Here is a 14,265-nt window from a genome sequence, read left to right as displayed (position 1 = left end):
AAGACCCAAATTGGTATATTTGCCAGTTAACTCTAGCTCATTAAATAGGCAGTGGGAGTGGGTGGAATTGCCTAAATCAACTCGACCTCTCTGTGACCGAAGCGATGTCCGTGTCCAATAATATCCATTCTCTTCGGTATTTAACAATCCGTCAAAAGTTCCCGGAATTTTCACGGATAAATTACAATCATTCACTGTGGATGAACTGCACAAGGTCGGAGGTAAGTTGAAAAAGCTGTTTGAGGATAAATCAGAGAAGTAACGCACTGACACATTCTTGCTAATAAGAGGAAGGTCTGTTGATGATTTTACCACGCTGAGGACGCAAACTCATTCTACAAATAACAAAGCGTCACTTATCGGAGTGTGGTTTCACTCTTATGTTGAGCTGTAGGTACTAAAGACTAACAAATTATCTGTGCAACTCAGAGACATATTGAAATTAACAACGAGTGCATTGCATGATGTATAAAGTTTTTTTGACAAATAGGCCGCAGAAGACTTTTTACTTGTCTTTTTTTATTGTATCAGCGTTTCCGGAAATACCATCACTGTCAAGAAAAATGCGCAGCGAGGGACTTGGCAGAAGATTGGTAGAGAAAAGACTTTAGTTACAATTCTTTGTGTATTATTGTTAAGTACTTCAAAAAATTGACTACTGAAATGAGTGCCAATACATATATTTTATTTCAAATTGCATCGGCAATGATTAGCGAATTTGGAAGATTTAGAAGTTATGTTATTTTAAAAATACTAAAATCTATGTACTATACAATAGTTTACCTAGATATGAAAGAGATCATGTATGTTCAAGCAAATACCGCGTTTCAAAAGACTACAAAATGCTTAAGTCTTTTAAAATAGTACACGTTAACTTCACGATATCGTGCTCCAATTTCTTTAAACTCCGATAAATAGGTATCGAATGGCATCTCCGATTCTATTTGCGCGTAATGGGGTCAAATCTCGGCCTCGATACATAGCATCGACGCGATAAGTCGGCTGAATCATTGATCACTGTTTGTTACGTAGACGACTTTTGAGATTCTAGTAACATTGGATAATGATTGCCAAGTGACCCATGTAAAGCAGTATCAAAGGTGTATAGTGGTCAATCAATCAGATCAGAAATATAACCGGCGTGCCAGGGCTCAAAACCGTGGTAGCTTAGAGGTTTGACCTAGGCCTCTCAAGCACAGAATCGTGAGTTCAAGCCCGGGCTTACCTCCGAGTTATTTGGAAATCGTCGTTTGGTATTTGGAGATTATCGTCAACTGTGCAAATACGAATCCTCAAGTTCTTTGGACACATCACCCGTAATGAGGACTCCATGGAACGGCTTGTGGTGCAGGGGAAAGTCGAGGGCAAAAGATCTCGCGGACGCTCTCCGACACGGTGGACAGACCTCATCAAATCTGTGACGCACTCTAATATAAACGATTGCTCCCACTCTGCCAGACATCGGGCTACTTGGCGACGCGTCGCGACAGCAGCAGTGGCACAGGAATCGATCGACCAAAGCATGACCACGACCACTCTGTCAAGAGTGAACGACTAAAAAGAGAGATTTGGAAATCGAGTGCGAAATTACGGGAATGCCTGCGAAGCAAAATGGTGTTTGAAGTTCCGAATCCGCATATACAATATTAGTGGGAATCAATGTGGAAATAGAACAACAAGGACAATCAGGCATATGGGGTGTAGCCGCGGTGAGCCTCTAGTCTAGTCGGTAGGTTTTGCGACTTTTGCGAGGCCGTAGTCTTTTGTGCATAGCAACTGACGCAAATGAAATAATTGTCTCCCCAAACCTACCGACGCGGAATCGGCTTTAGCCGATCAAAAAAATCTTTATGTCCACGCAATAATGCGGGGCTCTCACGAGGCGATTTTAGTTGATCAACTTTTAATTGATCAAGAAAATTCGATAGAATTGCGTTCTCACGGTCGAACCGATAATCGGACCGAACGGGCAGTTGCTTCAAAATGGCCTCAAACAATGTCGTGCGAACATGTATCCGCGAAATTAGAAATGTTTTAATTGACGAACTGAGACTTATTTTGCGGAAGAAAATATTAAGAAAAAAACGCAGATTTTGGGTGAGGGCTTGGATCTCAAGAAGGAATCAATTAGGAGCCTCACAAACGCTTCTAAGAGAACTAGCAAACGAAGACATTGCTGGATAACGTAGCAAACAATAAACTGCCACAATAGATAAAAATCGTTTTTAACTTGAACGGATTGTTCGCACGTTTGACAAGTTGTTGCTTGCACGGCGTCATCAAATGAACAGACTCGCACACCAAAAGTTGAGAGGGAAACAACTTTTTGTTGTTCAATAAAAGTTGATCAACTTTTGGAAACATGTTCTCATTAGCGATTGTCAGTCAATTCGTGAACCGATTTAAGTTGATCAACTAAATCGCCTCGTGAGAACCCCGCTTAAGAGCGAAAAAGACGTCGATTGGTTCGGCCGATGCGAAACGACCATTACCGACGGCAATAGATACGCGTCGGTAGATTTGGGGAGACCCTAAGAATATAGTTTATTTTAAATTAAGATACGCAGCAAATTTATATTGTCCATAAACTTTATGTTTTATATTGGGAGTTCTCATATACAAAATTGTCCTGAAACCAACATGGACATATGGCATCCAGCTGTGGGGCTCTGCATGTGACTCTAACATCGCTTTAATACAAAGAGCTGAAGACTCTATACTTAAGCAAATTGCCAACACACCCTGGTTCATCAGAAATTCAGAGGGCCATCAACATCTAAGGATAAACACAGTGAAACAAGAAATTCAGTCATATTCAACAAAATACAAGAAGCGACTTGAATGCCACCCTAACCAGCTGGCAGGGTTACTCACTGAGCCTGACGAGATAAGACGTCTTAAGAGGCGCAGAATCCTAGAACTGGATCAACTAATATGAAGATTCAGCCACAGATAGAGCGGTCTCTCGCTGGGGAGCCTACTCTACACGCCGTTGATCACGCAACTCATCTGCTCATAGTCCCCCGACTGATCGCATGATAATATTAAAAACTCAACAGTTTCTATTTATAGATAGGAATGTTTCTAGTGAACAAAATCAAATACAGAACAATAAACTTCTATAAATACACGTGTCCTTCTGTGACTAAAGCGTTCTATTTTTAGTGCCCTCAGATACTTCTATTGTTAGAATTAACTGATAACATAGAGATAGTACTAAAATAGAATGCTGAAGCAATTCTAAGATAAATTACTTTACTGAAATAGAATGTTATCGTGAAACATATACAATGCGGATTTATCTCAGATTTTAGGTAAGAAGTGTCTTATGCTAGAAATATTTCAGACTACTGTTCTACTTGTTTAAAATTTCACAATGATTACACCCGGCGGAGCGTGATACGATAAGTTTTCAAAGATCATTATCAAACTTAAAAAAATTATTTCACGATTTATGTAGGTATTGTTTTCATGTGCATAAATTTGAATTTGAACAGACGATTGGGCATAGATGGCGCTTGAATCTTGACACCAAAAAGATGCGCCAAGCGTGAAAAAAAACTGCTTAGTATACCAAAGGCCTCTAATAATTCGTAGGAGCAACGCGACTAGGCGGCTGCCGCGGCGAATTAGCTTGAAACATGACGAGCTAAACTCGATTTAAGCCGTGCGTTGTCCGTTACCGTCCCACTGTAGTTTCATGTTCAAAATAGACTTGCCTACTTCACTTATGTTGTCAGTGACAAAGACAGCACGTGCAATCATTCGTGACTGCACAATCAAATAATAAAAGTTTTATTAACACTTACAAATCTGTGAGTCTTATTTATTTTATTTGCAAATCGACAACTTATTTTTAGTTCAACGCTCACCGACACTTTTCTACTGGGTTTTTTTGATAGAAGCAGAGGGGGTTCGATCACTGAAATTACACCGTTTAGTACTTGTTTAGGTACAATGAGTAAACAACGCTCGCCTTCGTGGCTTGCAAGAACGCTGTCAGAAAGGATACCTAAAAGACCTTAAAGCGACGGAACCACAGGACGCAGTACACTATAATAATAATTAGACGAGCCCCTTAGCCAATTTTCGTGGTTTATGTGTGCCGGCCCTTACTCAAAAGTAAAGGTGATACTGACAGAAAAGCGGGACCCAGGAAGCGTGACACGTGTCGTTGTTAGCTCGTAAAATCGCTATAAACCAACTTAATTGCAATTACTGTTGCTCACGGCAGCCTTAGATAATTTAAGACTGCAGCTATTGTGTTTTTATGCAACAAAGTTACACATGGCAACATTACGCTTAAGGCGAGTTCACATTTATGTTTGGGTTTTGGCCTTTATCGTGCGTGATTTTAATCATGTCGGTCGGCGTCAAAATAACGCTACGTCCTGTAATTTTTAAGTGTCATACCACCTGTATAACATTAGTTAATAAAAAGTTACAAAACGGCTAACTGTTATTAGTGATAGATAGATAGATAGATATAATCTTTATTCTTCAAAACAAAGACATGGCTTAGTAGCTAAAGAGTAATAAAACTAACAATTAAATAAAAACATAAATTAAATAACAATTAAACAGATCAGACACATAAATGAGAAGCCATGTGATGCACTGAAGAACAGGCGCTGGCTCAGCATAGTGCTGCGGTAAGCCGCAGCGCTGGTATTCTGCCAGTACCCATACCGAGTAAGGACGCCGACCAACGTGATAAACTCAGCCCAATCTCGTCATCAAATGAGTTTTATCATTCAGTGGGATCGTAAAGTAGCAAAATTTATTTAAGTATTTATTATTATTATTTAAAATATCAGAAAAAAAGTGTGAGGTGTGAGGTGAAGGGGGTTCAGAAAAGTTCAAGATAAGAGTCTCTGGAGAGACAATAAGTGCAATCTGAGCTTAATACGAAAGTTTGATTTTGACTCAATGTTTCGGAGTGGTGGGGGGATATTATTCCAGCACTTCACCCCAGCCTATATACGTCCACTGCTGGGCACAGGCCTCCTCTCAGAACAAGACTTCCAGCACTTAGTGATTGGTATCTGAAACACCCCCTGAAAGCGACAGTCTTGTGTCTGGGCACGCATATCACCGCCTTACGCGAATCACGAATTAAACGCCTGGAGGAGGACCAAACGAGTTTTTTATATAAATAGCTGGGCTTTTGCCATTTAATAGTATCAAATAGCAAACATGACAATAAAAAGTTCGTATCTAGCAGATAGCTTCAAAATACCAGCGTTGTTCAAATATGGCGTTACGTGGGTACGCGGTGGGATAGCGAAACAAAATCTGGCACAAGCATTTTGCACTCTTTGGAGTTGCCTGCGTGATCGTTCTAAGAGACAGGGCCAGTACACCGTAAGACAATAACTGAGTTTGGATGAATAGTATGAGCGATTCGCATAAATTTATTCTAGTGTTGACATTGAGAAAGTCCCGAAAATTGTAGAGAATTTTCAACCGATAAAACAGCTGCGAACTGTCTCTGTTACGTGCATTTCAAAACGAAGTTTGTGATCAATTAATAACCAAGGCTACGAGCTTCTTCCACTCTCTCTACTTCAACTAGTGGAAAATGTTAATGAATTTTAGCTGGTCAACAATGGTAAATGTCAAAGTGACAGAAAAAAACAAATCTTGCTCGCTAATCCTGCCGTGAAGCAGCAGTGCTTGCACTGTTGTGTTTCGGTGTGGAGAGTAAGACAGCCGGTGAAATTACTGGCACGTGAGGTAGGTATCCCATCTTAGGCCTCTAGGTTAGCGACGCGTCTGCAATACCCCTGGTGTTGCAGATGTTTATGGGCGTTGGTAATCTCTTACCATCAGGAGACCCTCTTGCTCGTTTGCCATCCAGTCGAATCTATTTTTTTGGAATTTATGCCTTAGTAGCGACACCACACAAATCCTAACTGTAGTATGGGTTATACAGATTAGTCTTTATTTAGCAACACGCGGAAACTAACAAGGACTTGAAACGGTATGGCGATCAAAATATAAAATTCACCAAATGCTATGAATTAACAAATTAACTGTAGCCGGTAACAGCAATAGCCGCATACGTAGCTATTATGATTTATTTTTAATTTATTTAACTTAAAAACAATTAATTATTACATTTAGTGTTACTCGCCAAACTGTAACGTTTATTGGCGAGAAGCGCTCAATTTATTTTAACTTAAGTACATAACTACCTAACCAACCACTCATTCTACATTGTACAAACTTGCAAACAGAAGTAACAAAAGAGAAAAAAATGTATATGCATATAAAAAAAACTTTACACACAGGTACATATAATTATTTTGGATCCCATGGACAAGGTTACCGAGAAGAGAATCCCTCATTTAGTTTTTAAACCTGTTTTACTTAGTTTAGGGGTCTTTCTTAGTAAACTAATTACAAACTAACACAGCAAGCAGCAGTAAAATAAACAGCAACTCATATTTTTATGATATTAAATTAATAAAAAATTGTAATTTTGTATTTTTTTTGTAAAAAAACAATTTTATTGATGACTGTCCTAAGTATTTGTTGATTGTATATGTATGTATAGCAATGCAATGTCAATGTTATCCAGACAATACACGTCCGTACGAAGTTCCAAGTCAATCCGATAACTTTGTAGAAAATGGTAAAACTCCACAGGCATGATTTGACCCGAAAAACTTTGCAAGTTAAATAGCTTTATAAAAAATATATCTTTTACAATCTCACCTAAAAAAAAAACTAGATCATCTGACAGGGTTTTCTCAACTACCTACCTCCCCCCCCCCCAAGAAAGTAATAAAATTGACTGTTTTATTTCAATCATCATCAAAGTATAATGTATATTATTTATTTCAATAAAAGGTAACAAATATAGGTAAGAATCATCTTGCCAACGAAAATACAAACTGAAACAAACAACAACAAATAAACAAATAAGGAACAAATTTGGAGTTGAAATAAAAATACAAAAGACTCCAAAACCCAATCTATATCTTGCTAGTCTTGCAGCCTGGTGGTTTTTGGAGTCACGTAAACCTTGTCGCGAACCCCTACCGTCGAATAGCGAACCCCTAGGGGTTCGCGTACCACACTTTGAGTAACCCTGATCTAGACTAAATCTGAATCGGTTATAGTTATTATAAACCGTGTGTGGGTGCAGTGACAGATAATAAATCAGCTGTTCCCACAAAGTTTCAGCACACGAGGAAGCGGCGCTATCTGTGTCAAGCTTGAGAACTAAATTTAACGAGAGACATCGAAATACAATCCTACGTTGTTAAATCGTATATCATTTGAACAATACATACTACGTCAAACGCCGTAGTTTTGGAACTGAGCCGTACTTTTGGACTGGACTGATCTAAAAATAGTTACTTCGCATCACTTAATAAAGTTTTCTTAAAAAATAATATAATAACACAAGTTTTTTTGCTGACTGTGCTTGCATTGTCATCCAAACTACGTTTGCGTACCAAATTTCAAGTCGATGCTAAGAACCGTTCATGAGTTCCGTCCTGCGGAGACATCCTGGCCGGACCATCAAAATTTCACTATCAGATTAATGTATTGTCATTGTCACCGGACTTGTATAAGTTCATAAGTGTGCCAAATTTTAAGTCAATCTTACTGGAAGTGGGTCAAAATTCGGTTGCAAGATACATACGTGTACCATATACTACATACATACATTCAAGATAAAAGCTTGTAAAAAAACAATTTGTTTACAACTTTAGGTTCATTTGTGATTTGTGTCATTTGTGACATATTTACACGCGCGTTTTTATTTATTTGCCATTTTTTTATAGTGGCAACACTAACTGTGCGCGGGATTTTGGTCGCGCCGCTGACTAGCCGGCGCTCGCGTCGACGTCAATTGAAGAGATAGAGCGCAGTGCGATCAAAGTGAATTGGCATACAATCAGCTGAGGCCGTATCGTCTAACCTAACGTGATGACATTCGCAATCGCATTCACTATCTTTTCCTACCCTTGTCTTATATCGCGTGACGAAAGAAGTGGTGAAATGTAAGACAATAGATCCTCTGATCGAATGTATTATTGTAAGCTTACTAAATACCAGGCTTTGTTGACTATACATGCCTTGCCATCCACACTACATTTCCTTACCAAATTTCAAGTCGATGCCATTAGCCACTGAGGAGTTCCCTCCTCGCGCAATGTTCCTGACGCTCGCAATCACAATCAAATGTCAGTTTTAGTATGCGAAATCTGTCATTTGATTGCGATCGTGAGCGTCAGAAGCGTTACCTAATACGGCCTCTGGTTGGACCACCAAGATGTCACTTACAGATTTACATGAATATGCCTTTCAAGTCAATCCGATCACTGGAAGCAGGTAGTTCAAATTTAGCTTCCGAAATTTGATCCAATAAATATGTACGTAACTAGTATTTCATTGTATTCTATGGAAAACAAAGGTAGAGCATAGAACATGATCCAATTTCATGCGGCGCGACTAGTGCCGGCAGTGACCAATTAGAGGTAAATTATTGGTGCGGGCGCATTGACCAGCCGCCATGTTGCCCTCGTAGAGATACAGTCAGCAGCCCATTAATCTACGGAGAGCTGACTGTACTTGCGAAATAACTCAACAAGAGCTCACCTTCAGAGCATTACTGATGATGTTAGATGTTGTGTCTAACATCTGGTAGCATGGTGTACGGTTGTGTTGCTCTGAAGATGAGCTCTGGTTGAGTTTGAAACGCGTCAGTGTAGTGTGGTGGTGGTGATAGATGGGTTTGTGTGATTTGTGTGTGTTCTTACAGTGTGGAGGTGGAGGGAGGAACTGCATGAACACGCATATTTTGCATAAGCTTAGCTATCATAAGGTCGCGGGACGGGTAAGCAAAGAAATTCTTTTAGTTCATTTATATGGACCTCCGCAAAGTAACGCCTGATTCAATAAATTATTTAAGGTTTTTAAATTAGAATATATACCAGTAGGTACTTACTTTGATTTCCTTCCATTGTACAGGGTTGCCTGGAAGTGTTTGCTTTGAAGCGATAAAGCCGTCTAAAATCTACACGGCGAACAGTAGGTAGTCGTTGTACTGTATTCTGTATTATATCGGACCCTACGTGGCTTCTATATCGGTCTATTCTCGGTAGCTAAATAAGTTCAATAAAAACAGTCATTAATGTTAATTGAAGTAAATAGGGTCGGAATCCCCTCACGAGAACCTCGTGGGAAGTGATTTGATTGCTTACTCGTCTGTATAGGGACCCGTTCACATTAACCAAATGTAAACGATAGCTAACAGAACAGAGAAGGCGAAGACTGAGATTTTTGTTGTTGTTGTGTTGTTGAAAATGAAAACCATTTGGACATAAAAAATACAAAACTAAACGGTTCTACCGTTCTACTCACTTCTAATTATATGTCAGGAACGGTCCGACTAGTTTCGATCTTTCGGAAGATTATTTTTCACGGTGAGTGCGTTCACGACGGTGGTGCCCCCCGCACTGACTCGCGGACCGTTCCTGACTTATCTTGAGTTGAAGTTTAATTTCGTAATTTTTTTGCAAATGTCTCCTGAAAGCTTCAGTAATAGTATAACTTGGACATGTTTACTGATGAGGTAAGATACTATAGTAATTTTCTGGAGCGAAGCGTCTCTGTTTCGGCTTGGACAAAAAGCTTTCGTATGTCCGACGGAAGTCAGAGCGCCTGAGTCTGTTCTCTACAAGACGCATTTCTCAAAACTGGTTCGACAATTATATGGAAATCTTTGTAAATACGGTTTTTTTTAATGGCGGCGGAAACAGACTCGATGTCTACAGATCACAGAGGCATTAATTTATTATTACACACACACACACACACACACACACACACACACACACACACACACACACACACACACAAACAAACATCACGCCTGTATTCCCAAATGGGGTAGGCAAAGCACACGAAACGTTACCGTTTCGGAGCCACTTTTAGCAATTTTAGGTTTTAAGTTTGACAAAAATGGTACAATAGTGACAGGTTGCTACCCTGTCGTCTACGGTGTATACCTATATTCTTTGTCGCCTCTTACGACATCCACGGAAGAAATGGAGAGGTGCAATTCTATCTAACCCTGTCGGGTTGTCGGGGGGGTGTAGGGTGGTGTCCCATATGGGGGATTTATTATTCCTGTTACAGAAAACACCCGGTACAAGACAATATTTAACATGTTTATTCAATGTTCTAGAGGTAGGTCGGAAGAGGCGGATACCAGGTTAAGGGGAGCAGGAGAAATCTGGAAAAACAACAGAAAATTAAAATTTAGGACAGGTATTAAGGGAATGGGTAATTCAGGAGAGCGGTACTAGTATTACTAATTAAATTAAATACTAACAACAATTTGATCCAAGTTGGTCGAATATTATTACTATTTTATTACATTATGGTCAGCCAAATGTGGTCTATTCATTTTTAAGCAACTTCCCATCAAATATACGAGTATACTATCGACATTATTGTTTTAACGCGTAGGAAACCTTTGTGCTACTAATTTCATGTTGACTGCATACTTTTGTCAAGGAAATCATAGTGGAATTGATTGTTCCACCTTGATATATGAATTAGTTTGTTCGACCGTACTTCACTATGTTGACGAAGATCTAAAGTTTATTTGCATAATCTAATCCAGGGTTTCTCAAACTTATGGCTCCACGTACCCCTGTTAAAGTTTCTAGACGACTGCGATCCCCTACCTCCCCCTCCCCTAAGAAAGTAATAAAACTGGCTGTTGGAGAAACTAAGTTATTTATATTTCAATCATCATGATAATATAATGTATATTATTTATTTCAATAAAAGGTAGCAAATATAGGTAAGAATCTAAGAAATCGTCTTGCAACGAAAAATACAAACTAAACAAATAACAACAAATACAAACAAATAAGTAAAAATTTGGAGTTGAAATAAAAAATACTCAAAAACCAATCTTAATCATCTGCCAGTCTTGCAGCCACCATCACGTAAACCTTGTCGCGAACCCCTACCGTCGAATAGGAACCCCTGGGGTTCGCGTACCTCACTTTGAGAACTGATCTATCTATTAAGAAATTAATCTAATTCTTGTTGTAAATGCCATGAGAGACGGCTTGGCAAGTCCGTGTCCAGCTACCATAAACTTCAGTAAGCTAGTTGGGAAAGCAAGACAAATGCGTACTTTTCCGACAAAACCCTATCTGTAATAGCTGTTACGGTACGGATGGTTATTGGTAAGCACTGACCTGCCTGAGGTCGGGCTCGCTTGCGGCGGCCGGCAGCGGAGCCCCGCCGGCGCCGGCGACGTCACCCGCACTGGCGCTGAGCGCGCGGCTGCGAGCCTCCAGCTTCTTCTCGCGCTCCCGGCCCGTCAGGATGTGCTTTGTTTTGGAGAGCAGGTTCAAAGGCTTTAGCTTGCGGACCTGAGGGTTATTGAGGACATTAGTTTCAGCCCGAAACACAGGATGAATACAATCTAGGGCTCTTCCGGGCTGGAGGGAACAGGCTGTTACATTACAGAACAAGTGAGATGCACCTTTGGCCTCATTCACACTTTACATTAGGTGAGATACGGGTCAATTTTATGTAACAAGAAAAAATACCTATACTTAGTTTCGACTCATGAGTTGCTTACTTAGATCTACAGTACCAGGGCGACCGAGCTTTGCTCGGGCTAAAACTCATTTTAATAAGCATTTCCCAGAGATAAGGCCAAGCTAGATCGATTTGTCACCCCCACATACCAAATGTCACCAAAATCGTTGGAGCTGTTTCCGAGATTAGAGTTTTATATATATAAGAATTTCTAGTTTATGGTTTTAGATATATAGGTAGGTAGAGTCATTCGCGATGACGCGTGCCGTGGTTCTTATTACAATGTCATTAATGTCTAATTTTGACAAAATCACGCGTCTTCGTGGATGGCACTAGGTATACTTAAGGAAGTTTGTATCATTTTAAGTTACTTTTATAAAAATAAACTTTTGAAATAAATGAATAAGTCATCATTATGATCATCATCATAGTTTGAGCAAGTGCGTTATCACACTGGCGATATGTGGGCGAGTTGGAAGTGAGCCGAGCGCGCGTTTTCGTCGCGACTGTACAATAGCTTAGGTATTATTTAAAGCGATCTGAATGTCATACGTAGCTGACTCGTTGCGCACTCGCTTCGCTTTCTAACTCGCCTAAAAATCGCCAGTGTGATACTAATGCTGTAAACCTTTCATTGCCATCATCTTATATGACCAATTGACCACCATAGTCATCCTATATTAAAATTCATCTTCCTAGAGAGAGAATGTAAACTGAATTCGCAACTAATTTTACATCATTTGTGTTATTCTCCAGATTTTTGTATCACATTAAGAAATTTAAGAGAAAATCTGCATTCTCTATTTCATGCCGACATACAAACATACAAACCTTCTTCACAGTTGCAGGATGAACAAAGTTGTCATCATCCTTCTGCACTGGCAGTGGATCTCTCAGCCCAACACCAGCATGTCGTCCAAAGAAGCCTGGAGGTGCTTCCTCAACGCTGGTCGAGCCTCCTCGTGACTCCTCGTCGAATACATCGACACAGTGTCCATACTCTTACTATTTCCTGACACCTCCGTCATATTCTCCACTGACTCATTCGACCGGTATTCCGATAGCTTCTCTTCATAAATCTCCACAGAATTAAATGTCTCCGCGATCCTATCGATTTCAATATCCATGTCTAGTTGAGGAGGTATGAACTCATAGTGATGACCCTCATTCTCTGTATACACTTGGTCATATAACACTCCGTTCTGGAAGCTTCTAGAACTCGATGCGGCATTTCCGTATAAGTTGTTGTAATTGTAATTATCTTTCGTTCCGAGGGCTCACGTGTCTAACTGGCTGCAGATCGCTGTTTAGGATAACATCATCCAAGTTTAGAGGTCTGCCTTGACCAGCAAAGCCATCTACGACCGGAGTAGTATTGGATAAGAAGGAGCCATCAGCGTCGAAGCTACTACAGCCGACCAAGCCGAGCGGACGTCGAGGCATCTCCTGTCTAAACCTGTTCACAGGAGGTTGAGGACCAGCGAAATCTACGACAAGTATCCTGTCTGCAATGTTTCGTCCGTCGTTATGGAAGCCTATACCAGAATCACTGTTGCTCGATGTCGTAGTGATCTCGCTGTGATTGCTCGGTTGCGGCGAATTGGCGACAAACTCCTGGGGCTCAACCCTAGCGTCGTGCCGGCACGGGCGTCTCTCTCGAGGCACTCTGAACACCGCTCGGTTACACCTGGAGAAGTTCCCGAAAGCAGGACTGTCGCCTTTGAAGGCTAACTTAGAGAGCTGCAGCAAGCTTGGACTGTTGCAATCGTCAGCTGGCAACGAGTACATTCCTTTGACAATACCAACAACATACTCAGCGGAAGGCGGGAACTCTAAGCACCTCTCCGCGACGGGGTCTCTGGTACATGTTATTTGGAACTCTCTTGCTCTCGCTACATGTGCTTCATGTTCCGCCATTCTTGGATCGACAGCAAAGACGTGACAACTGTGCGATGCTTCAGTGTCATTGTCTGATGATTCAGCAGCTGTTACAAGACCAAAGTATCTCCGGTCAGCATCGGACCCACAGCCGGCATACAAAATTCTTTCTCTAGGGTATTGGGCTAAGATTTGGCCGCTAGGGCGTCTGAGGTAGAGTACGTTAGGTAGGACAGAGAGTAAGACTGGTGCAGCCGGGCGTCTCTCTTGTCTTAGTTTTCTGACAGCCGTGCGGACGTTGCCGGGGGCTGCGTTGGGGGCGGCCTGCGGGGTTTCTATGGTGCCGAGGTACCCGACGACGGCGCGGCACTCCAGCCGGGCTGCTTGCGTCGGCGTCAGCTGCACCCGACTCAGGTTTTGGAGAACTCGTTGACGCCTGACGTGCTGGGCGCTGCGTGGCAAGCTGGAATGATGACACACGGGATGTTTATTGTTGTTGAAAAAGTTGTTGTCAATTGTAAATGTTCCAAGTGATTTAAGACAAAGACAAAAAAACACGCAATTGGTATGCAGTTAGTAAGTATAGGTACATACATAATGTAATTGTAATTAAATTGTTATTTTTTTAGATACATCTGAATCAAATATATTAGAAGCAAAAACAAAAAAAAACTTTTGATGTTTTATTTCGCCAATGGACGGTTTGCTATGTGTGCATTTACTAAAGAATTAGATGTTATGCTGTCAGGGATAGTGCAGGGACAGTACCATATATGTATACGTAAAGCTAGAAACCCACTG

General features: G+C 40.8%; 1 protein-coding gene across 1 annotated transcript in view; it reads right to left on the bottom strand.

Annotated features, from left to right (window-relative positions):
* The window catches only part of LOC141439371 (regulator of G-protein signaling loco-like), a gene marked incomplete in the record, with an annotated part of 110,007 nt that overhangs the window by 92,194 nt on the left and 3,548 nt on the right, over positions 1-14,265 (bottom strand). Inside the window, 3 exon segments of the mRNA XM_074103655.1 lie at positions 11,238-11,414; positions 12,418-12,585; positions 12,868-13,863. Coding sequence (XP_073959756.1) covers positions 11,238-11,414; positions 12,418-12,585; positions 12,868-13,863 — 1,341 coding nt within the window.

This window comes from Choristoneura fumiferana, chromosome 20 (genome assembly GCF_025370935.1).
Source record: "Choristoneura fumiferana chromosome 20, NRCan_CFum_1, whole genome shotgun sequence".
Taxonomy (NCBI): domain Eukaryota; kingdom Metazoa; phylum Arthropoda; class Insecta; order Lepidoptera; family Tortricidae; genus Choristoneura; species Choristoneura fumiferana.
This window is presented reverse-complemented; position numbering and strand designations above follow the sequence as displayed.